The 26195-nt window shown below is 32.5% G+C and overlaps 1 protein-coding gene across 1 annotated transcript in view; it reads right to left on the bottom strand.

Moving 5' to 3' along the window:
• NAPG (NSF attachment protein gamma) overlaps window positions 1–25216 on the bottom strand; it is a 33603-nt gene extending 8387 nt beyond the window's left edge. The window contains exons 1-8 of the mRNA XM_051970474.1: window positions 24751–25216; window positions 16132–16199; window positions 11818–11902; window positions 10863–10880; window positions 10279–10309; window positions 4403–4512; window positions 4204–4270; window positions 3240–3310 (exon numbers count right to left, since the gene is read on the bottom strand). Coding sequence (XP_051826434.1) covers window positions 3240–3310; window positions 4204–4270; window positions 4403–4512; window positions 10279–10309; window positions 10863–10880; window positions 11818–11902; window positions 16132–16199; window positions 24751–24806 — 506 coding nt within the window. The 5' untranslated portion in view covers window positions 24807–25216. The remainder of the gene's footprint in view (window positions 1–3239; window positions 3311–4203; window positions 4271–4402; window positions 4513–10278; window positions 10310–10862; window positions 10881–11817; window positions 11903–16131; window positions 16200–24750) is intronic.
• Window positions 25217–26195: the final 979 nt, after the last annotated feature.

The raw sequence follows: 26195 nt of genomic DNA, 5'->3' as shown, positions 1-26195 counted from the left end.
AATGTACATATTACCCCTCAATTACTACTCAATAGCAGTACATACTACACCACAACCAACTCTTATCTTCTCAACTTGTTCAATTCTTAACCAACTCCTCCCATAAATCCATAAATTCTAATAGCATGGGAACCTTACTCTACACTACATGGATACCAATGAAATATATGGGCTTTCCATTTGTCTCACTATGTTCTTTTAGTACCTGATTAGCCCACCTCTTTGAAGTTGCCTAATTTTTCGATGATAATATACTACAAATTGTTTGTGATCCATAATTTTAATTCTTTGGAGATAGTAGCATTCAGTAATTCATAGTTAAACTATAACACTTGAAGAATGCTGGTATTGAAAAGATGGGTCTTTATTTCAAGAAGCAGCTTATAGTCATTAAAAGCATTTTACAGGTTCAAATGTAATGTAAACTATTCTTTTTCTCCTAACTCAGTTCTGGGTCTAGTACATTATTCATCTAAATTTCCATCTAAGATATACACTGATGTTTGTCCGTGTGTGTGTGTGTGTGTGTGTGTGTGTGTGTGTGTGTGTGTGTAAAATAGAAACTTTTAAAGTAACCTTTACCCATCTGACTTTTCTCATATTTTGGGTGATCCCATTTTTCATTTACAAGGTTTTGCAAGCCTCTGTTTGGTCTGATCAGCACAATGTCATATATACATTGGCAAACAATAAATGTGAATATATGTGTGAACACACACATATAGATGGTTATATATGCTTTTACATATATGTGTGTGTGCGTGTGTGTGTGTGTGTGTATCTGTGTGTGTGTGTGCTTGAGTAAATTTGTGTGTATATATGTATTGATATTTAAGCTTCATTTGATAGTAATGATCAGAGGTTTCACATGGTTATCTCTGCTGTTATATCTACCAACGTACACTGGCAATTATGATTTTAACATAAGTATGGGAGGACCTTAATGGAAGGAAGTCTTTAAAGTGTCATCTTTCTCGATTGAATCAAATTTCATTTGGAAACAATAATAAATATAGAATGCTTTTGTATTTTCTGTACCTTTCAGTTAATTGTGATTATGAGGATAAGATTTTCTGTAAAACTACATCTATAAAAGTGTTCCTTGTTGGTTACCTTCTTCAAGGACAGTCTCATATACTGATTCTATAGTGTACACAGATTTTGCAGGAATTGAAAAGATCATTAGTTACTGATTTTTTATCAACTGCATTTTTCCCAGTAATAAAAAGGTCTATAATTTTTTCCTCAAGCAATTGATCTTCTTCCCCTTCAGAAAGTATGAAAATGGATCCCTCAATATTGCATCATTCCTAGTGGAGCCCTTCCCTGTATAAACTAGGTCAAGTTTATTTGTTCTTCCCTTCTTTGTTTACCATTGCTGTGTCTTTATACAGCACATCTGGAACTTTAACGTTAAAATCTAAACATCACTATGGTTTCACCAGCACTAATGAAAAAATAATTCATCACAGAAACTGGTATAAAAAGAGTCCTCTGTTCTATAAAAACCAGCTTGTAATAAAAGTGTATGACAAAAGACACAAAATTTGATAAAACATCTTTGAAAGTCCATGAAGTCTGCAATTCTCATGTTTATGGCAAGAGAATTTCCTTATTAGAGGAGAGAGGGATGGTGAGGCAATCAGGGTTAAGTGATTTGCCCAGGGTTACAGAGCTAATAAATATTTGAGGCCCTATTTGAATTCAGATCCTCTTGGCTCTAGATGTTCTATGTACTATACCACCTAGATGCCTCTCAAAGAGTAATTTCAACAGTATATGAAGCTGTTTGGATTTCAAAATGGTCAGGAAATATTTCAAGGATTCTAACTGAACTGAACCAATTGAACCAAACCCTACTCATTCAATAAAATTTAACTGGTTTTTCAGGAAAAAAAAAAAATGTTCTTTTCTCATAATTAAAAAAAAAAAAAAATACCCATCCAATCAAGATAAAGCAGAGACTATTTCAAATCAAAAGTAGTATACACACACACACACATACATACACATACATACACACACACACACACACACACATCTGACAAATTAGTAAGCAGTTTTTATGATTTCAACATGAAAGTTACATTTTAGGAAACTGACACTGGTTGTTTAGAAAGAAGCTATTAGAAGAAAAATCATCAAAGAAGGCTGTTAGGAAGAATGCTCAAGGAAAATGTACAATGTCATTAGTTTCATGTGTGCTGTTTTCAGTTAGGATTTCTTGGTCATATCTCTCTATGCTGTAATCCCATGTATGTTCAATATTGTACTTTTTTTTTCCAACTAAAAGTAAAATCAAATTATTATTTGATTTATTTTAATATATTTGATTATATTGATATTTGATATATTTGATTATATATTATTTATAATAATAATGTAAATTGGTCCCCATCACAGAAGCTCTCCTAGGAGGAATTTTAAAAAGATTTTAAAAGATCTTAAAAGGAAAGCTAAAAGAAAAATAAGGAAAGGAAATGAGAACTTTATCACAAAAGAATTTGGAAAAGAAAACATAGAAATTATCTGAAGAAAATTCATTACAAAATAGACTTAGTGAAATGGAAGCATGTAACTCCTTTAAAAATAGAATTCACAAAATGGAAAAAGAAAAAAAAAAACTCCCTGAAAAACAGAATTTGTGAAATGGGGACAAAAACTCATTTAAAAATTCAATTGAACAAATACAAAAAGAACTAAAAATAGTAAATGAAGAAAATAATTCACTAAAAATCAGAACTGAACAAATGAAAATGAATAATTCAATGAGACATCAAGAATCAGTCAAGCAAAACCAAAAAATGAAAAAAAAAAAATGAAAATGTAAAATACCGAATATTTGCCTCTTACTTCATTATTCCCATTTGACAATATTGTTTTATTATTTTGCTAAGACATATTCATTTTCTTCATCCAATATTTTAAAGAATTTTGTCACTAATACCTCTAAAATTCTCAACCCTTAGAAGTAACACAAAAATTACCCAGAAGGTCGATCAAGAAATAATGATTTCAGAAGGCAGAAGCACTGACAATTTATCAAAACACTGAAAAGTGACATTTTTTAGAGCTAACGAATACAGAAGATAGAGTTCAGGATAGTGTCCATGTTTATGTCTGAAAATTAACTTGTAATTTACACCTAGAAAATACTGTTATTTTCAATTATTTAGTAGTTGAAAACATGGCTTATAGAAACTAGAACCATGAATAGAATATGGTATTAGAAGACATACCTACGTCCTCGTACTAAAAGTCGAGAGGCTTTTCCTAGTAATTCAACTGCTTGTCGTAGGCGTTCCTCATTCTTAGGGAATACAAGAAAAAGATATTACCAATTTTGATCAGTAAGTCAATTCAACAAATATTTATTAAGCACCTACTATGTGTAAAGAATTGGACTATATACTGTTTATAAAGAAAAATAATTAAATATCAAAGTCCTATTTCTTTCATGATACTGTTGAGAAAAAATAAAACAATTAAAATCAAACTACCAAAGAAAGTACATTCTCTAAGCAGCATTATTCTATCCTCCATTTCACTGATCTCTGACAACATTAGGGAATGGAATTAGGATGTGAATGTGGAAGAGCTTTCAGAAGGATATTCAATATAATTCAATATAATTTTGTAAAGAAATTACTTTCTTTTAGTAAAAACAAGGGTATTTACTTCTCTTTTTCCCCTGTTTGCAAATGAAGACAGAAAAAGAATGATACACAGTAAATTCCAAGGATTCCAACAAAAAAACTAAAAAAGTTCACATTAGCAGAATTTTATTATATATCAGTGGTATGAATATGGAGACTGTGAGATTGCTTTTGGTGGCCATACCCTTCCTCCTCAAAACAACAATAACGGCTAGCAAAGCACTTTGTACATACAATGCAAGATAAAAATACTTGAACTAGTATTGCAAAAACATGACAAACATTAGTTAGCCAAAATACTAAGGTGACAAAAATAAGAATTTCTCCAAACTGAGGAATGAGTGGAAATTATTAGTGAATGATAGAAACAACATATAGCTCTGCAAACTGCAATGGACAGCCTCTACTATCCAAATCCACACTAAATTATACTAATTCAATAGGAGTTTTTTGATTCATACACTTCTTTTTCAATTAATTTCAAGACTAAAAGCCAATGAAATAGCAAGAAAGCCAAGGCCAATAGCCAAGAAAAGCAAAAACTTACTTCAAACACATTAGCTGTCTGTTGATATAACTGTACAGCCTTCTCAGGATTCACATTTTCTATAAGTCTAAAATGAACAAAATAAGTGTTATTCTTTAAGTTATGAATGTGAAGAATTTTTTTTCCAGGAATTTAACTGAAACAGAAAAAAATTATGCCTTCCCCTCACTTTTTTCCAGTAATTGATAGAAGGACTTACTTTCCTGCCCGTTCCAAGGCCATGGCTGCTGTGTCAGGTGTCCCATTTTCCAGAAACATCATACTGGCCTTCTCAATCAGTTGAACAGCTTCAGGTAATTTCTGCATCTCCTTTAGTCAAGAGATACACTATGGGTCAAGGAAGGAACTTACAGTTTACTGACTTAATACCTAAAACACAGGAAAGCCAAGTTTAACAAATTTCTTCCATGTGATTTTCACAATAGTATTTAGATTTCTGTGTATGCACACATACACACAATATACAGATTAGATAAATTCTCATGTGTACATACACTGACCTAAGCTGCATCTAATCAAATCAAAGTATATTAATTTCTATAAACATACATGGCTAACATAGACATATATAGGAGTTCTATAAGTTCTACATCTATAATCAATGTAATCTGTATGTATAATTTATATCAAATTGCTAACCTTAAAAAGGGGCAGGAGGAATTTTTAAAAATGAATGTTAATTTTTTTTTCACATATAATTGAGGAAAAAATAAGTTCCATGCACATATACCTCATTATTTTGTAACACCTATCATATATATCCTTTCTTTTTTTATTTCTATCACTATCAATTCACATGTATACTCCTTATGACCCTGGTACTAGCCTAGCTAGAGCTTCCTACTTAGATCTCTAAGTTCATTCTCTCAAACACATTGGCTGCCCAATTAATATACAGATGTGACCCTGGGATATCTCTCAATTTAAAATCTCTTCTACTCCCCACTGATTAAAGTTCAAATTCCTTAGCCTAGCATTCAAAGCTCTTTACACTATACTTTTTCTAAGCCTACCTCATACTCCCTGCTACATCTATTACACTCTAACAAAGATGAATTATTTCTCGATCTACATGCATATCCTACATTTTTCCAATTACATGTTTTACTCATGCTGTTGTTTTTTTATTGGAATGGCTTCCTTTGTCTTATATGTGGAAATCTATCAAGATCTATTTAACATTACCTTTTCCATGAAATCTTCCCTGATGAAATCATCTTAATTTTCAAAATCCTGACATCACACTTTGCTGTATTTTTCTTATGTCTTCATATATTCTTGTGTAGTATAATTATCCATATATTCCATTATTTGAGCATAAGATCCCTAAGGCATAAGACTGGGCCTAATCTATCTGTATTATTTCCAATAAATTATCTATGCACACTTATCACTTAATAAATGACTACTGAACTGAAGCTTTGTTGGGATTATGCAAGTAGCCATATTAAATTTTTAGAAGCAAATCGGTTTTCTTAATATTTTGTCCATGAAAATGTACAAACTGTTTAAAGCATTATATTATTATTCTCATATGTAAAGACCTTGAAGTCTCTAGAATTACACATTTTAAAGCAAAATTTAGAGGTAAATTATACCTCATATTCAATTTATTAAGCATTTAGTAAGTTCTTATTATGGGTCAAACACTGTGATGGAAACACAAGGACAAAAACTTACCAGTCCCACTACTTACAATCTACTGGAAGAAGTCAATATTAAGTACAGACACAAATAATACAACATAGATATTAAATAAATCCAAAGCTTCCTCTGTCAGGAAGGAGGAAGCCCAATTGAGTAATGATGATAGGGATCAGAAAAGGCTTTATATAGAAGAGGAAACACTTTAGGAATGAGGGAGAGCCTTGCAAGTGTAGAGGCAAAAATGAAATATATTATGTATGAGAAATGGAATTACTAAAGAAAAGTTGGAATCAGGTTATAAATGGCTTTAAGTAACCTAGAGACAAAGGGGACGACCTGAGCAGAGGATTGACATGCTTTAGGACTACTAATTTGGCCACTGTGTGGCAAATGGATTAGAGAGGGAAGATAATAGAAGCAGAATATGTAATTGCATTGAAGGCTTAAATAATGAATGGAAACAAGGGATCGCAATAGGAGAAATGTTGTAGAGATAGAAATTAAAAGATTTTGCTAATTAAATATAAAGAATAAAGGGCACTGAAAAGTCACAGATCACTCTTAGATAGATAACGTGGATGATCGGAAAGATAGTAGTGAGTTCAACAAAACTCATCAGTGAGAAATCTAGTCACAGATATCTAACAGGAAGCTAGTAATGAAGAAAAGTAAGGACTTAACATGTAGATTTGACAGTCAACTCCATAATAACAGCTGAACTCATAGGAGCTAATGTGATCACCCAGAGTGTAAAGAAAGAAAAGCAGGTTTCAGGACAAAATCTTAAAATATGTCCAAGCATAAACATAGCACGTGAATGATGACTTTAGAACTAGATCTTCAACCAAGAGCCATATCTATTTAGTCACTGAATGCACTGTGAAAACAATTACCATGATCTCATAAAACCTGCTCTGTTCTTGACTTTGAAATATGATTTTTTTCATTACCCATGAGACCAAAAAATTAAATAGACAATATTTTCTGAAGGATACAAGAAGAAAAAAGATTACCTTTCTGAAATTCAATATAGAAATTTTAATTAACAAAACATCTTCCCAGAATCTAAGTATAGCCACATTTGGTCATTTCTCCGTAGAAACAAAAGGGCAGAAGCAAATGTTGAAAAAAATTTTAAAACTTGCCCTACCCACTTTTATCCTAAAGAATAGAGAGACTCCTTGGCACCTACAGGGTAGCCCTTCTTCATTCATTCAATAAATACTTCTTGAGCATCTATTATATAAAACAAAGTGCTGAATATTCAAGGGGCACATAGATAAGTATAACACACATCTCCTGTTCTCATGGGATTTAGAATGTAGTAAAAGACCTAATACAAGAAATAAGACATCTACATAATCATCTACAAAACAAGATTATATATAAGTACCAAGGTGGCACAAAGTTTATATCTTGGCATTAGATAAAAATTAAGCATGATTTATACATGTTTTGGCTTCATTTTCTGAGCGTCAGAAATTCTATCATAAGCCTAGTATTTACTTTCAAACGGACATGCTGCCAACTCCACAGCTATGCCACTCAAGATTTTCCTATGAATTGGCAAAAAGGTTTAAATTATGAAGCATAAAGTAAAAATGTTAATATTTCAATCTGGCTATTTTTAAACCACGAGGTCTCTTTGAGGCAAATAAGACACAGTCCTTAAGATTCAGAAAATGGTAAAACCAGAAGTGAATACAAGAGCTTTGGGGCCCATTGCATACCTCTGTCTAGAAATTAGCCACAGGTTTCACAATGCATTGCCGTAAAGGTTTGCATGATAAATGGGTGGAAAGTTTAACCAATAGATTTTATTCAGGACCATGAAGCTCAGGATTCATAATGTTGCTTGGAATTATACATGTTTATTGAATTCAAATATATGCCAAAATGTTTTTTCCTAAATCTTTCCGCCAATCCACTCAAATTTACTTTATTCATTCTAAATTCTGTCTTCAAGTATTCAAATTTAACAGTTTAGTAAACATCTTTTAATAGAAAGCTTTGGTGAAGATTAAACTCCATTAGCTGTTTCAAAATAGACTTAATTGGAGAAATAAGTTAATTAATTTAGATTGTGAAAATGATGAGTGACCCAGCATCAACATTTTATACTGTAATGTCAGGAATCAGTCTATTTTTGGACTTACTTAGGTATGTAATAGGGCAGGGAAGAAATCTTTTAAGTTCTCTTATATTTAGTTGTAAGGAGATCCAAGGAAAAGAAGAAAACTCCAAGTTTCAAGACTAGTTCATTAGGAGCTATTATTTATAAATTATCTGACTTATCAAAATGTAATTCAGATCAAATTTCAGCCAGGAAATGATTTTTTTTATTAAAACAACCCCCCCCCCAAAAAAAAAAAAAAAAAAACAACAGAGCTTTGGTTGAAACAAAAGTAAATAAATAATCCCATTATAAAATATTTGTATCAATACACACAAAAAATAAAAATCCAAATTTCCTCTTTCAGGTACTATTCAGCTTAAACATTTAAAACTAAAACAAATCAATATTAATTTTTATCTTAAAACTTTCAAATGCCTGTATGGATTTGTGATACCTCCAAAGCTACAGTTATCACAAAATATAATTCCATGAATTCATTCCCCCTAAACTAACAGAAAATTAACCTCTTCCATATTTTGAAAACTAGTGTCAGTAAAAGTAGCATTATTAACTACCTTAATGAAAACAACATGATTCAAAGAAGCTATTTAAAATAGCCCTTTATTTGAGCCAAAAGCTTTTGAATTCAAAGAAAAGAGTCTTGTATGACAAGGGTGAAGAATAAGCCATCAAAGAGGGTAGTTCTGGCGATGGCTTTGGTACTCTAATGAATAAATTTAATAGTTTTTGTTTTTTGAGGAGGCAGAAGAATGCAAAGACAACAGAGAGGTAAAAAATGTTGTTTATCAGTTCTTGGCAATCTTAGAAGATTTATATAATGGTGAACAAGAAAACTGGCTTTGCAAAAGATTGTTATTTGTGATAAGTATAAAGGACTGAATATTAAGAAAGGAACTACAGAACATGGTCCCAATTGCAGAGCTACTAGGCTACAAATAAGAATTCATCAGATAGGATTTGGAAATGTTCAGCATCTTCAATCAATTTCTATGAAAACGTCAAGGGCATGAGAATCAACTTATCCCTAAAGATAGATGTAAAAAGCTGTAAAAGAAGGAAAATTGTTTGAGAGACAAAGATTCTGGAGGTTCATGACAAGGGCATGAAAGATGATCAGAAGATAACATTCTCTGGTGAAAGTGACCAGGAGCAAGGACTTGAACCAGGAAATAGTAATACTGTTTTGGATCAAGACAATGCTGTATTTATACAACAAGGTGACTAACAACCTTTTTCACATATATGAGTATCAATCTAAGTGAAGTTTTGTGTGTTTTTTAGAAACCAATATCAAGGACATGGCTTTCTTCAACAATGAGATGATTCAAACCAATTCCAATTGTTTTTTGATGAAGAAACCATATACACCCAAAGAGAGGACTGTGGGAACTGAGTGGATCACAACATAGCATTTTCACGCTTCCTGTTGATGTTTGCTTGAATTTTGTTTTCTTTCTCAGGTTTTTTTTCCCCCTCTAGATCCGATTTTTCTTGTGTAGCAAGATAACTATGGATATGCATACATATATTGGATTTAACATATATCTTAACATATTTAACATGTATTGGACTAACTGTCATCTAAGGGAGGGGGTGGAGGGAAGGAGGGAAAAATTTGGAACAGAAGGCTTTGCAAGGATCAGTGTTGAAAAATTACCCATGCAGATATTTTGTAAATAAAAAGCTTTAATTAAAAATAAAAAAGAGAGAAAGAAAGAAAGAAAGAAACCAATATCAACTACTAATAGTCATTACTTCTCATCCTGGTCACATCCTGGTCACATTGTTAAATATAGAGATACCAAATGTGTATATAAAAATATAAATGTAATAATATATACATAATACTATAATAAGATATGCCAATTTGTTGCCAAACGCATAGGATAGGAATTCTAATAATTGAATTTAAAGTAAACTTCCCAAAGAAAGGCTTTCTTTCAGCAGATAAGCTATATTTGTTTAAAAAAAAAAAAAAAAAAAAAGTGCTGCCTGAAAGAAAAGAAGTATGGGAGACAGAAGAAATGGATCACATAAAACTAGTTGACTTTGACTCATCTCAACAAAGATATCATTACAATGGAGAAACTTATAAGGATGATGAATACCATTCCAGAGGTGGGGATGAGTATGAAATCTGTTAAGGGGGAACAGTGAATACTATTCATTGTAATGCTGGTTTTTGTATGCAATAGGCTGTGACTTTTCAATCTGCCCATAACTTATATATTTAATAATTTGAAATAACATAAAAAGTTATATCACCTATGTTGCAGTTGTGTAATACTGACCTTCAACATCATGCCAGCTTGTTCATAAGCCCTAAAAAAAGAGAGAAAATACAAATTTCCTTCATAAAGGATCTTAATTAAAAGGGGGGGGGGGGCATTCTGAGTTTTATTAGTCAGTAAAAGTAACTTTTTCATTTAATAATAGTAGAACAGCTGGGTAAAACTATCCTTCCTTTTTAAAATTATGTTTATGATGCAATTTTTTTTATACTGTGCTTCTGGTACAATATAAAGTAGATGATGAAAGATACTTCATAGACCTAAAAAGTTTTTTTAAAAACCTGAATAAATGATTAAGCTTTCTAATCTTATTCCACAGATGAATAACTTTCAAAATTACCATAAGGAAAAAAAAAAAGACCATATTTAATCCTTCTCCTTTTTACCTGTAGAATAAAATGGCCTGAAATTTTTTCTATAATTGATAAGAAAAGACAATACTGATAATGTATTGCAACTTAAGAACACGTTCAAATTATAAATTAATGTTCTGTAAATGGAAACAAGGACAAACATTTTAAATCAATAGAACTTTGTTTCTATAAAGCTCAAAGACTTTAAATATCTAGTAATAAAGAACTTACTTGGCCGCATGAAAAAGACTGAGGATGTGAAGGAGTCAGAGTTAAAGATTAAAAAAACAAAAGAAATGAACATTTATCTAGACATTTACCAGTTAACAGGAACAAAGTTAAGTGAAATATGTCATAAATCAATTCTTCTTTCCTATAATGATGGTACATACATGAAAACACATAAACGACCATAACAGATATTTCCTAAAAACTATAAATTTCAAAAAGATGCTAAAGAAACAGCAGTTTCTTTTCTAAATTTCTAATATGTATTGATTTAACAAGCTCAATCAAAATTAAAAATTATTTCAACTATCTTTTAATGGAGATAGAACAAGAAGCCATTTTCATTCTGTAAGTTTTAAATATTTCAGGCCAATTTTTTTCGCTTCAATCTATTTTTCAGCCTCAATACCAAAAAAGAAAAATCAACTGTGTCAAAATATGTTCTTAAAAGCCACTTAGAAGTTTCATTAGCTCAAATTATTTGCTATTTTATTTCTCTGTCCATTTTAGTAGAATGTTAACTTCCTTGAAGAGATTGTTTCACTTTTGTATTTATATTTTTACTGCATCGAACAAGCATGAACAGAATATAGTTGTTTTAAAATATTTAATCACTTGATAGATGTATCTCCTTCATCCCATACTATGTAGCAATAGGGAGATGAAAATTTAATAGTACTACCATATGCAGCAACATAAAAATAAATATTTCAAAGGATTCTTTTCCCAAATTAATTCTGTAAATAAAAGCCCCTCCTACTTTTTAGAAATCACCAAGAACAATTTGAAAGAGCATAAAATATTGAGGCTTTCATTTGTTTACAAATTAATACTGTTCTTTCTTTCATAGGTGACAAATTCAAAACTAAGGAAAAAATTGGCATCAACAATGTTTATTTTCAATTAATGATTGAGTCAATTCATTAAAAAGCTATTTTAAGAGATGTTGAAAAGATACGCCCTATTATTCTCATGTGCAGCAGCTTCTCTCAGACAGGCATCTTTGGCTTGATCAAACTGTTTGGCATTTTTAAAAGCAACAGCTGAAATAAAAAATAGAAATAAGATTCTTTTTTTTTTCTTTATCACTTGAGAAAAAACAAAATGAATCATTATATTAGGACAAACATTACTAAAAACACTTTACAATATTCCCTTTTATCCCATACATAGCTAGCTTTGTATATATATATTTGCATGTTGTCTTTCCCAAAACCTTGTAAGTTCCTTTAGAACTAGGAATGTCTTTTGCCTCTTTTTGTATTGTTTAACACAGCGCCTTCATAGGAGATGCTTAATAAATGTTTGTTGATTGACTGAAGTAACTTGGCTAAGGCCAAATGAGCAGCAATTATAATAAGGATTCTTAAACATGTCCTCCTCTTCCCTAGTGTCATTTAATATAATCCCTTCAACAAAGAAGCCCGAAATCTGTTTGTGCCTAACTATGTTTCCTTTACTCAAGTCCTCTGAATTCACCACAGGGTGTATAAGAGACCTTTCTCTCTTATTCCTGTTTTTTTTTTTTTTTTTTTTTTTAAACATTTGATAGATACAAATAAGGTATATATGGCCTGTCTATTGGTGGTTCCTTGCATCATTTTTTCTGACTATACAATTATCTTATGATTTATCCTTTAAAAATTGTTTTTCTTGCAGCTTCTCTAATTAACTTTTTTATTAGTTACTTAAAGTCATCAACCCTTTTAAGGTTGCTTTCTTCTTTGCAGTTTAAATATATTCCAGAAATTAAAAAACTTCCTTTAAAAGTTTGATAAATTTCAGGAAGCTAAAACTGTGGCAGTCAAAATAAAAATGAAATTCTCATTTCTTTGGCTCAAAAAATAACAAATTAACAATTTCTAATTTACTTATAAAAATGTACTAACAGTTCATAATCATTTATATTCTTTACAATTAAAGCACTGAATATGCTATTTTTTAAGAAGTCTTCCTTTTGTTCACTTTCCCACACATAATGAATTTAACAATCTATATTTCAAAAGTTTTTGCAGAGCTAAAAGGTCCTGTCAAAAATACAAATTCCAAACAAATACCCTAACATTTGCTATGCTCTATGGAAAAATTATTCTTTAGTACCTTGGAAGAATTGACTGGATGATTACAGTTTTAGCATGTTATGATTAACACAAAATGGTTAATAGAGCATAAAAACAAGTATTAGCAGACACAGATTTTCCTGAGTAACCCTAACTTTCTGATCCTAATAGGCACCAAAATTGAAAACAAATATGAAAATAATAAATAGAAATAGAAATGTTACTACAAATACTTCATAAAGGATGAGAATACTGAAATAAAATAAGTTTCAAAGAGAATTCTAAGCTACTATTTTTGATTTTTCAGGGAATTACATTATTGGGATCTACAAAAGAAACTACATTATAATACTACGAAGTCTTTAATGGGGGGGAACAAAAGAAAGAAAAGACCCTACTAACAATGAGCTCCTAAATGGTGTGTTGAACACAAAGAAACTAAAGAACTGATCTCTAAGGCAAGCAGGGAAAAGGCACTCATAAGAGACCAGATTAGCTCCAAGGTCCTGTCTAGTCAGAAATGCAAATTATATCAAGTCCTGAGACCCACCTTTTATAGGGCTCTTGGGCAGCCTCACCTTGCCAGGCCCTGTCAGAAATCAGTCATGTCCCTGAGGTTAAATTTTCCCTATATAATCTACTTATGGGCCATCCCATGGCTACCACTCACCTTTGAGTCAGCTCACTATGGCACTCTGCTTTGTGGTGTCTTTCTCCTAACCCCTTCACACCCATGGCACATGGTATCTCCCCTAACTCTACCATGCTTCCCAACCCCATTCCTCCTTACAGCTAACTAATTAGGGAGCTAAGTCCCTTTCAGGATTTAGCCTATCAGCTAAGGGTATACCCCAACCTCATGGGGTACTCCCTTTCTCCTGCGTAATTGTGAGTTCTACTGAGGAACTTGTCTTTCATAAGCTCTCCCAACTTTATTTCAAATTTACCATTCCCAATGTCTATTGTATCCCTTCATTTTGTCTGTAACTATTTCCCAAATAAATCTACCTTTTGCCAAAGAGAATGGCCATTGTGAAAGCTTCACATGACAGTACCCCAACTTTGGTGCCTACTGTCATAAGTTATCCACCCACCCACACCCACATCACTAGTATTTGTACAACTTTAATGGTAGCCTCAAATCTAAATAAAATACTGAGGCAGAAAAATAAAGCTGTGAAACAACTAAAAGATAGGGTTTAAAATGTCACAGTAGATCCAAGCCCTCCTCCCCTACTCTCTTCCACATCTTCCCTAGCACCACTACTCTGGTTCAATTATTTGCTATGAAAATCCAAATTCTTAGTCCCCTTCTCTTCATTCTAGAATTAACATTTTGTTTTAACTGAACTTTCTCACTCCCACTTGCATCCCCCCAGCTTCTAACCAAGAAGAACAGGATGAACAAGTTCTTTGTAACTGCTTCCGTGCTATTAAGTAATGCTGATTTTCCATGTATTTTACTCTTGTTCTTAATTAGTTGATAGGACCAAGAGTGGGAAGAAGCTGCCTTGGGATAGAGGATAAAATACATCAGAGGAGCTTCTGATAATGTTCCCCACTTACCTCATCAAATGTAGATTCATTTCAGGTTAAAAAGTCTCTCATGTTTTAATTATACTAATACTCCACTGAAATCAATCACAGATTGGAAGTATTTTTGGTACTTGAAATGGGAAAGTATACAGTATAAAGAAGAAGACAGAATTACCTTACCTTTCTGAGACCTATGATTTTATTGGGGGTAATAGGGTAAAGATTTGAGGAAAAAAGAAAAGTTTTAAAGAACATCAAACAACCCTACTAGTCATGAGTCTCTCTCCTTTACTTTCTTGTCCTCTTCCCTTCAATACACATATTTCTCTAATATTATATGATGTCTCCTCTTTCCTCCTTTCTACTCCTTCTCTTTTTCCTACTCTAATCTTACTATCAATTCTAAGCTGGGGAAGGTGCTATACTTTCAACAAATGACTAAATGGATATATTCTCAAGTTACCCATTAGTGCTAGGAATTATCATTGCTTAGAATTAGCAGGCCTCTTAAAAGTGAAAAGAGATGGTTTATCTCAGCCATATACATTCAGAAGCAGATCTCTTAAACTTAAAAAACTAACATGCATCACAATGTATAGTGGAATAAAGATAAACTAAGCTATGGGTCAAAAACTGTAATAAAGCATACAAATTTATTGCTCCCCTGAACGGAACTAAAATTTTAACCACATTATTAACTATAAGCCACACTTCAAACCAAAGATTAGTTTTGTGTCTTTGAAAAAAAGAGGGAAAACATTACAAAATGAACAAAACAAAAAGGAAAATCACTGAACTAAAAGTACAATATCCACATATAGAATACTTATATCCAATTCTAGATGCCATATTCTAGGAAAGATCTTAATAATCTGGAAGCTTGTCCTGAGGAGGGTAACCCAGAGGACTTGAAACCAAAAGCTGGAATGTGGAAGAAAAATTAAACTTACTCTGCTTAGTCTCAAAAGACAGAATTAGGATCACTGGATAAAAGATAGAGAGATGCAGATTTGGAGTAAATACAAGAAAGGAATTCCTAACAATTATAGCTAACTAGGAACAGAATGGATTGCCTTAGGACATAAATTCCTATCAAAGTAGGTCTTCAAGTGATAGATGACCAGATATATGTTGGGCATGTAGTAAAGGGATGTAGGTTGAACTAATTTATTTCTGAGGTCTCTTCTAGAACTATAATTTTATGATTCTGAAGTATCTAAGTGGCTTAATATCAAACTCGAAAATGTCTAACTTGCACAAATATGCCATTAGATCTGTTTCCAATCTTATAAGAGAATTTTTTAAAAATGAAGATACATTCCATTTTGCCATGAAAAGATCTATAAATATTATGATAAAAATTACAAAATATGTAATACATTAAATCATCATGATTACCACAAAGCTGGGAAGAACAAGAGAATAATAATGCATATTAAAACTACTAAAATCTACTTCTGAATGTCACCATTTCAACTTTCAATTACAAGGATGCAGTGGATCACAGGTTAACAACGGAGGCATTAGTAGTTAAGTAGAAGAAATACGAAAGACATATATCAAAGATTTACTGTTAAAAGTTCAAGAGATCTATTTGTATTATTGTCATGCTACATAGAAGCAAAGGATTATTTTAAGATATAGAACTGGAACTAAAAGTCTAGAATCATTCCTACCTGCTTTCCCATATTCAGTTGCCGCACTGTCATAATCTGGCTTCCATTTTAAAAAACCAGTTTTCAGGCTAAAGTGAAAAAGAAGACAACTTTAATACAATAGATCATCTACATTTATAACTCAGATGAGTCATAATGATTTAGCAAGTATTATTGACAAAGATACCCTATAAAGACTGAACTAAGGTAGAGATAAAACAAAAAGGATTTCTAATCTAAGATATGACAATTAATTTAAATGATTCATTTTTCTTTTTTATTAAAGGATGCACAATTACAAAACAACATCACTGTACTACAATCCAAATAGAAAAGGTTTGAATTATCACATAACCTACTAGTTTATCATTTAATTTCCTTTTTAAAAAATAGAAAAGAACTTCTTCAGAAAATGCTTTTACTTCCTAATCATTGTCCTTTGCACATTAAATGTAGTGAATTTAATCATTGTCCTTTGTACATTAAATGCAGTGAATTTACCAATTGACTGAATTTTCTGATCATACCGCAATGTCAATCTCAAAAGCAACAGGGGGACCAAGCTTATGTAATATAATAGAAACATAAAGCTAGAGAATCCATAACAGCTTAAGTATAGGAAGTTCAACTTGCTACCAGGCATATACCAAATAATTTCTAAACATTCTGTGCTAGAACCAAAAGTCATCAATTCATTTTCTTTTAGCTAAGTATTTATCATTTGTATATATGCCCTTCTCTATTAAATGACTAGAACCATAGCATTAAACGTATTTTTCAAGTTTGCCCCAAGAAAGAAGTGGAAATTGAGGTGATGCCCATCAATTGGGGAATGGTTGAACAAGCAGTTGCTTATGATTATGGCAGAATTTTGTTGGGCTATAAGAAATGATAAGAGGAACACTTTCAGAAAAACCTGGGAAGGCTTCTATGAAGTAAAATAAAGTGAAATGAGTAGAACCAGGAGAACATTTTATATATAATATGAGAAATATTATAATGATGAACAACTGTGAAAGACTTGGCTACTCTGATTAAAACAATGATTCAAGATAAAAATAAACAAATAAATGGGAGTTGTGTCCAGATCCTATTGTTCAGTAAAAAATAAAATATGGTATATCTAGTTACTAAACCAGCTAGGTAATGTGGTAGATAATGTGCTAGGCGTAGAGTTAAGAAGACCCAAATTCAACTCTAAGCCCAGACACTTATGACTGTATTACCCTAGCCATGTCAATTAACCTTGTTTGCTTCAGTTTCCTCATCTGTAAAATGTGCTGAAGAAGAAATGGCAAACCACTTCAGTATCTTTACCAAAAAAAAAAAAAAAGTTATAAAGGATAGAACATGACAAAAAACAAACAAAAAAAATGACTAAACAAGTAAAGATGCTAAACCCCAAATATTAGGAAATGTGTCAAAATACTAAAATACTTATCTTCTCACCCTGCAGGATGCATAACATTTCTGTATAAATACAATTGTAAATATTCCTATATAAAATAAGCCACAGTGAATTATTTCCTACAGTCTCAGGAAGAAGTCTGAGCTGTCAAAAATAAGCACCCCTGAAGATGAGAGCAAAATGAAGAGGCAAGAAAAGTCCATTTTAAAAACCACGAATCTGCTCTGAAACAAAAACCAATTCAATTCAACAAGCATGATTAAGGAGATGTGACCAACCTTATGCTTTAATATAATATAAAATAATTCTTATTAAAATGATTTAACAACCCACCAAACAAGAATTCAATGAATTTTAAATTATAATCTTTCAAATATTACTTAGTATTACAGGTTCAAATTCCACATTGCTCTTCCACATATCACTTTTGACTGTGATAGTAGAAATTTCTTTTGTGTAATGAGTCTGGACTACATGATGGCTGAGAGATCCTTTCATAGTCTCAAATTCCATGATTTTGTGATATGAAAATTTGGTATTAGCTAATACTGAATATAGACAAAGCAGTATTTCCTTACATTCAACTCTTGTCAACTTATCAGAAAAATAATCAATGGCTCCAAGATCAAAACTCTATGTTGCCTAAATTCAGACAAAATAGTTATAATATCATCAATATGTTTGCATGTATTCTCTTAGCTATGTTAAACATGATCTTTCTTTAATAACAATGATAATTATTTGGTCCAAGTATGTAGAACAAAGAATAACAATATGATCATTGTGGTTTGTGTGGTTTGATGTTTTATGCAAATAAGTAAAAAATGCTTTGAAAAAACTAATTGACATTATGAGCTGAAAACAGAAAAGTTTATAAAGGCACTCTACAGATTTGGAAAACATATGGAATATATTTTGCCTATACAATATACCTTAACTTACAAAAATAATGAGATACATATTACAACCATGAAAGTCAGTTAAGATTACAATAAAAGACAAGCTATAATCATATTGTAATTCACTGCTCTAAGATTGCAAAGCATTTTCCTCCAAAGCAATGTGAGGGGGTGTGATAGATATTTTCAAATATCATAATTACCATTTTATAGATGAAGAAACAAAGTTTCAGAAAAGCTATTTGCCCAAAATAACATGGTTGATAAAAGTCAAAGCCAAAATTCAAATCCAGATTCCTCTCTGCTAATTCCAAATCCAGCACTGTTTCAGTGTGGTATGTAATGGAAAGATAGTAGACGGAGAAACAGCAGGGAAAGACTTTGATTTGAATACCAGATATACAGACAAAAAGTATTAATCATACTGATCAACTTGGGATAGTTCTCTGTTTCTACAAACACACTATATTTTCACAACTCCATGCTGTTGCTTAAACTAACCCTCATGTTTGGAATGTCCTGCTTTGAGCAGTTGGCCAATGTATTTATCCATCCCTTAAAGTTCAACTTAAAAGGGATGTAAAACCTGAAGTCATTTCTTTAATCCTTATTTTCATTAGTATTTTATTTTGTAAAATTACCACTCTGATCACAAAGCATTCTGTTCTGTAAGATTTTAATGTATTTATTCAGTTCAACAAAACAAATATTAAATGTCTAATATTTGTGAAGCACTGCACTAGGCTCTTGTAATTCTGAATCAAATCCTACCTGTTTTAATATAATATTCCTCTCCTTGATTACAAATTGCAGGAGAGCAGGTTAATGTCTTATAATAATAATCACAACAATAATAATACTAACAGGTGAAACTGATATTGTATATTAAGATCTGCAAAGTACTTTACAAATATTATCTCATTTAAATCTCATAACAACCAGTAAAATAAATATCACAGGTATCATTATCCCCATTTTACAGATGAGGAAACTAAGCCTCAAAGAAGTTAAGTGACTGATCCAGAGTCATAAAATATAATAAATGTTGAAAATGAAACCCAAATCTAAGTTTTCTTGATTCAATACCAACAACTGTCCTCTACAAATTTTGTATTCCCATCCATTACCTAGCATAATGCTCTGAACAAAGTAAGTGCCTGATCTCTGACACATTCATCTATACTTCTTCCTAAAATTCTTAGACCAGTAGAATCAATAGGGGGCACTAATAATATATAAAGGATCCATGCAAGCTGCAGAGTCAGAAAACCATTTTGGTAGGATCCTTACATACAGTTAGTGGTCCCTGTTTCTTGGGGAATAGTTGACAAAATAAATACAAATAGAATAGAATATAGAAAGTGTTAATATGTAGTTTTCTAATCCTTGTATGCAGTAACTAGACTGTTTCTCTTTGAGTTTGGTGCCAATGATCGAAGCAACTTCTTGTGGAGGCAGAAATTTGAAAATAAACAGGAACTGCTGAATATATATACAGATAATTGGTTATTATTGTGAAGTCAGAACTTACAAATATGAGGAATCAAAAAAACCCAGCAGATTTATAAGAGATGATGGAAACTGAGAGCTCTATCATAAATAAGAAAGTATTAATATTCTTCTCATGAGTTGGCTTATTAGAAAACATCATTCTCAAGGAGAATAAATATATGAAAGAGTACATGTAAAAAAACATTAAATGGAATGCTAAAAAAAATTTTTTAAGGGAATGGTAAAATAGTGTGATAGAAAATATGCATAGCTGACTAAAAAACTAAAATTAACAAAAGTAAAGCTATAAGATTATCTAATTTTAGAGTGAGGGCATTCAGATTAGCAAACTTCCTCATTTTACAGAAAACTTCTCTAAACATTTGTTTCCTTAAATTGCCTACTCTGACAAAAGCTAATTACTAAGAGACTTGGGAATAGAATTCAAACTTCTTTAATCGTGTTTTTTTTTTTTTTTTTTTCCCCTATTCTGCCATCTGCCCATATCCTGCAGTGGAAAGGAACAGTCACATGCATTTTTAGCAGGTGTCAAAGTTTTTAAAGGTATAATACACAGATTAAGTAACCATAAAGTAAGTCTTATCACCATGAGAAACAAATGATTCACTGGAAAGATCCTTTAAAACAAGTATTACTTTATTCCTTTAACCATACTTCAAACTTTTTAAGGTTAAGAAATCATTGTTCGTAATTTTCTTATATTGCTACCATTCCTCGCTTAGTGCTGGGAACATAGGAACTCAGTGAATGGTGTAGATCTAGCTTTGACTGAACAGAACTATGACCCTATATTCGTTAAATTTAACTATATGGTTTAGTAACATTTACAAAATCCAAATGCATTCACACATAACACACAAACTAGTGAGGTACATATACTACAAAAATACAAAAAAATTCCATTTCTCAGATTTCTGCTATGGTTTTAAGAGATAAAGGAACACATATGGTAGTTTCATAACTCAATACTATAAAGGCTAGGTCCAAAAAGGTTAGGGGTAACTTTCATACTCAGTGGGCCAAAAGAAGTTGGCAGCCTTTTTAAAATGTACAAGCATCTCTTAATATGCCAATCATGAGAAAGCACACAAGAATTAATGTAATTTCTTTAGTATTATGGGCTGCACACACATAACATAATGGTCATTCTAGGTATTTCTGAATATCTTTCCCCACTCCTTCCTCTTGGAGAAGGAACCCAATATGAGCATAATGCATTACTTAATAAATAAATATTAATAGAAACACAACCATAATGATATAATACAGCTACATACATATGGACTTTTTAAACGAATTTGGTAGTTCATTAGCAATTTTAGAAATAAAACTGGAGAAGGATCATTGGCAGAATGGATCTAAAGACAAGACTGTTAAAAGAAAAGCCTTAACCAATCAGTCCTCCTTCACTGGTACCACTAGTAGTGTAGGGGGAAAAAAAATTGGCTCCAAATTAAAGGACTAAACTCAAATTCTAGCACTGCTATTTATAATCTACATAATGCGGAATAGACCACTTCACTTTTCTGAATGTCAGTTTTCACCTCTGCAAAATGTGGGATTTAGACTGGGTGACTATGATTCTTTCCAAATCTTCACCCTGTAAAAATCTGAGAGAAAACACTGCAACTAATGGAACATTAGATTACTAAATTTTATAGGTTACTTATTTTCCTAACCAAAAATAGGGACACAAGGTCTAAGAAAGGATATTTCTTTTATAAATTCTTACCAAAAGCAATGCCAAATAATGTGGTTAAGCAGGAAGTATGGTAGACACTAAATTTTAAAATAGAAAGAAATATATAGGGATATGTTCTGATTTGGGATGAAATATAATTTCTGTACTTTCTAGATTTTAAACTATGAGACATTTGGTTAACATAATTATAGCTATCTGGAAAATAAGAAACATCATAAATTTAGAGGGACAGGGATCTTAAAAATCAACTTAGTCAAAGACAATCAATACTAAATTCTCTTAGTTTCAATGTTAAAGTATTTGTTCTCTATAAACACTGAGAAAATAAAACTATGTTCAAGGAGCTGTCCTAGGTGCTGGACAATACAAGAATAAACTAAGATCTTGAAAAGCTTAAAGTCTATTGTAGTGCTTGTACATATGTGTGCATGCATTTACCTCTGGATAAAGAATTAGGGAAATACAGATTCAGAGCCAGGCCCAACAGGAGAGAAGATAGCTTTCCCATTTAATTCAAACCTAATCATGTCTCTTCTAGTTAGGAGGAGGAAAAAGAGGAGAAAGAAGGAGAAAAGAAGGAAGGAAAGAGAGAAAGGAGGAAGAAAGGACTTAGAGACTGAAAGAGGAACAGAGAAAGAAAAAGAGAAGAGATGATTTACAAAAAAGAACCTGAAAGTAGAATGGGATAGGATCAAAGACACAAGGGAGAACCCACGTAATGGAAAGGTCATTGGATTATTATTAGAAGATGGGTTAAAATCTGTATTCTACTACTTAATAACTTCATAAATTTGGATATGTTTACTTCTCTGAGTTTCTAGTTCTTCAGCTATGAAATGAGGATTGGATTAAATGGTAACTTAAAAGTCAGTGAATATTTTATTTAGCCATAGAAAGAACAAGGAACTTCTGATATAGGGTCAAAAAAATATGGATGAAGATATTTTAGAGAAAGAGAAATTTTAGAGTAGAGGAGAGGAAAGTTGAAGGAAGTCATTTTAGATGGCTTTGTCTTCTAAATATAGAATCAGTCATCTACAAACATGGACTTGAAAAAATATATAAAAAGTTTGAACATTAGTTGTGGAGAATGATTTCAAAAGTCAACAAAAGATGAATTAAATACTAAGAAATAGTAATGACCTTCCAAATAGGAAGAGACAAAATGAAATGTTAATAGCCTAAAGCATAGTTTCATGACCTTTTTCAGAAATATTTAGCAAACTCAGGAACAGAGGACAAAGCATATGGTACGATTTACTCATAAAGGCAAATCATGAATGGACTGAAAGAACAGCATTGAGAGAAAAAGAAAGATTGAGACCTTGAGGTTTTGATAAGGGCAAGGATTATATTTATTATAAATAAAAAAGTGAAATATATGGAAAAAATCTGACAGGTCCCAGAAGGGAATTTTAAAATTCAAAATCATGGAAACAGAATAATGAAATGAAATGTAATGACGAATTCAAAGTGTGGCTATCCATTTGTGAATGAAATGAAAATGAATGTCACTAGTCTTCTCAAGGATTATGAGCTCACTGAAGTAGACAATGAAGTAAAACTGACAATAGCAAGGGGGTGGGGTTCTGAGCTGAAGGAATAAAAAGAAGAGGTAAAGGTACAAAGATACAATGACAAAAAGAGAAACATTATTATAAATGAATAGTGTGAACTTCAAAAAAAATAAGAAGTTGTTGAGAGATTATGGTAGAAATACAATCTGGAAGTAACAATAAAAATAAAAATACGCTATGCTAAATACTCCACATCACCCTGAAAGTTGGGGGTTAGGAGTGGAAAAAATATCAAAGGCAAGTCCTTTCACAAACATTATTGTTTAATAAAAAGATTCTTCATTGACAAACTATTACTTCTCTAAAGTTATTTAAGACATTTCTTAAATTTTTTAAGTTCTTAAATATAAAGGAAGAAACATGTACCTCTAAATGCTACTGGAAGATAAAACTATTACTGACTAAATAGGATATTTAATCTGGTAATCCAATAGAAATTTTGACTTGTCTGTCCCCCATGCTCTCTATCATCTTCATCAAGCAGTGGTATTGTATTACCCAAAAATGTCAAGTCCAGACAAAATTAAATTGGCATAATCTCTACCTTCTAAGAATTTACAGACATGAAGAAAATAATATATATAAATTTAAACTTCAACTACATTAGGCATTTACATATTCAAACAATTGAAAAATTATTTTTCTCTGGTGAAGAGACTTGAATGGTGGCAGATACCCAGAGAAGAGTCAGAAAATACCTCAAGAGTTTCGAATAGGAAAAAAAAAAGCTTTAGTGGAGTACATGGATGGAATAGATGTAGTTTCTGGATCTTTTGAAGGAACAGATGTGCTGTGGGTTCTTCACAAAAGAACACAACGGATATTCTGCCAATATATGGTTGTCATTTATAACTCAGGTAAGATTTCCTTTGCTTCAAATGACAACTGTCAATTCCATTATCACAGAAAAGGCAGATGGATAATCTACTGGTTAAAATACAAAAATTTCAGCATTGAAGAGGAGTTTTAAGAAGCTAAGTCACACTTTCAACAATTACAGAATCGGATTCTATACAGAAATCTTAAATCAAATATTAATCGAAAGAGTATGTAAATACATGCTTATTATTAATTATTGCTAATTATTATTATTGGTGGTTTTGTATGTGCATGTGTGTGTAGAAACACACACATACACATATATGTATATATAAATAAAAGCCAGATTAGACAACAGACCCCCAAATGGAATTTACTATCCATGTCAGTATCGAACTAGGATTTGTTTAAAAGAAACAAAAACAAAAGCACCAAATCCATTCCCCTTTCCCAGAAAGGACCAAACACCGCAAAATTATTAATACTTCCGCAGCCACTTCCGGAAAACCGGAGTATAAACAGAACTACAATTCCCAGAATGCACCGCAATCCCCTCCTCCGACGTCCAGTCGTTCTTTTAGCCTGAGTTCGCAGGGCTTTCAGGGGCCTCGGGCACTTCGGTAGGGCTCCCCGCGGGCTCGACGGAATGGCAAGCCCAGAGCGAGTCCTTGGTTCAAGAAAAAACGGCAACCCATACCCCAGCACCGGGTCTGGGTCACTTACTATTTCTCTGCTTTGGCGATATGTTCCATTCCTTCGTTGATCTTCTGCGCTGCCATCTCCGCAGTCTCCGCTCGGATACTGCGGAGAGGACTCCCTCTTCCTGCTGCTGCAAAGGACTCCAGCTTGAAGCCGGGGATGGGAATATTTAAAAGAAAGAAAAAAGGAAAGACCGAGTGGCCTAACCAGAAATCTGGCTACGGAGGGGTGGAGGGTTCAAACCCGGCGATGATGGCGGCACGAGCGGAGTCTTGTCAGGGCGCACTGTGAGGTGGCAGGCGCAGGCGCAGTACTCCCAAATTCGCTGCTGGGGCTGCTGGAGATTGCGCAGTGCTTCCAGCTCGAGGGAAAGCGTAAATCCTGGGTGTGTCCTATGCGGTGGACTGGGGAGAAACCCGGGCTTATCGAGGTAGCCGTGGGTTTATAGCGCAGTGTCCCGGAGGTCCTACCACTCTTTAGTGAACAAACTGAACCACTGTTTCTCTGAATATTATTGGTATCTCTTCAGTGCCTATTCAGGGTGTCCCAAAAGTCTTAGGCAATTTTAAGCTTCCCCTTAAAATCTTACTAAGAACATCATTTATAAGGATGTGAACACTTGGCCAATTTAAAACTTTGTTTTACACACAAGGAGGCCGCCGGTATGATCCGCAAAAGCCCTTCTTCTGGGATTAGAGGATTTAGAATTTGCAAGAGACCTTAAAACGATCATTCAATAAGCATTTATTAAGCACCTACTGTGTCCAATCCTTTTATATTGAAAAATTCAATTGGTAGTTAAATGGAGAGGGCGATGGGGTGGAGAGAAGGGCAAATAAAGAGTTAGGAGGGAAAAAAAAAAAAGTATTGCTTCCTCTTTCCACTACTCTTTTAAGAATCCAAGCACAACTCAGTTGTTTCCCTTTGCAGTTTTCTATCCCATCTCTACCAACCACTATAAGTTGTTAATGCTTTTTTTCCTTTTCAAATTACTTTGTATATATGATTAAACACTTAGGAATGAATGAAAACACATTTATTAAGCTCTTCGTTGTTCAGTTGCATCCAACTTTTCATGATTTCATTTGTGGTTTCTTGGCAAAGATAGAATGATTGGCCATCTTCTCCAGCCATTTTATAGATGAGGAAACAGGTAAACAGGATTGAGTGACTAGCTCGGGGGTCACATGTCTAATAAGTGTCTGAGGCCAAATTTGAGCTCAGGAAAATGAGACTTCTCCATTTCATGTATTGCACTCAATCCACTCCCATTTAATTGCCCTCAGTTACTTTGTACACATTTATCTGATTTCTTGATATACTTGAATTATAACTAAGTGAAATAACATCGTTAAAAAAAAAACTTTTGCAAATGTTAAAAGCTCTAAATACTAGCTACCAGAGCTATTAGTTATTCATTCTAGCAAAATGTACTCTTTGAGGGCAGAGGCTATTTTTGTTTTTAAAGA

This window comes from Antechinus flavipes, chromosome 1 (assembly GCF_016432865.1).
Source record: "Antechinus flavipes isolate AdamAnt ecotype Samford, QLD, Australia chromosome 1, AdamAnt_v2, whole genome shotgun sequence".
Taxonomy (NCBI): domain Eukaryota; kingdom Metazoa; phylum Chordata; class Mammalia; order Dasyuromorphia; family Dasyuridae; genus Antechinus; species Antechinus flavipes.
This window is presented reverse-complemented; position numbering and strand designations above follow the sequence as displayed.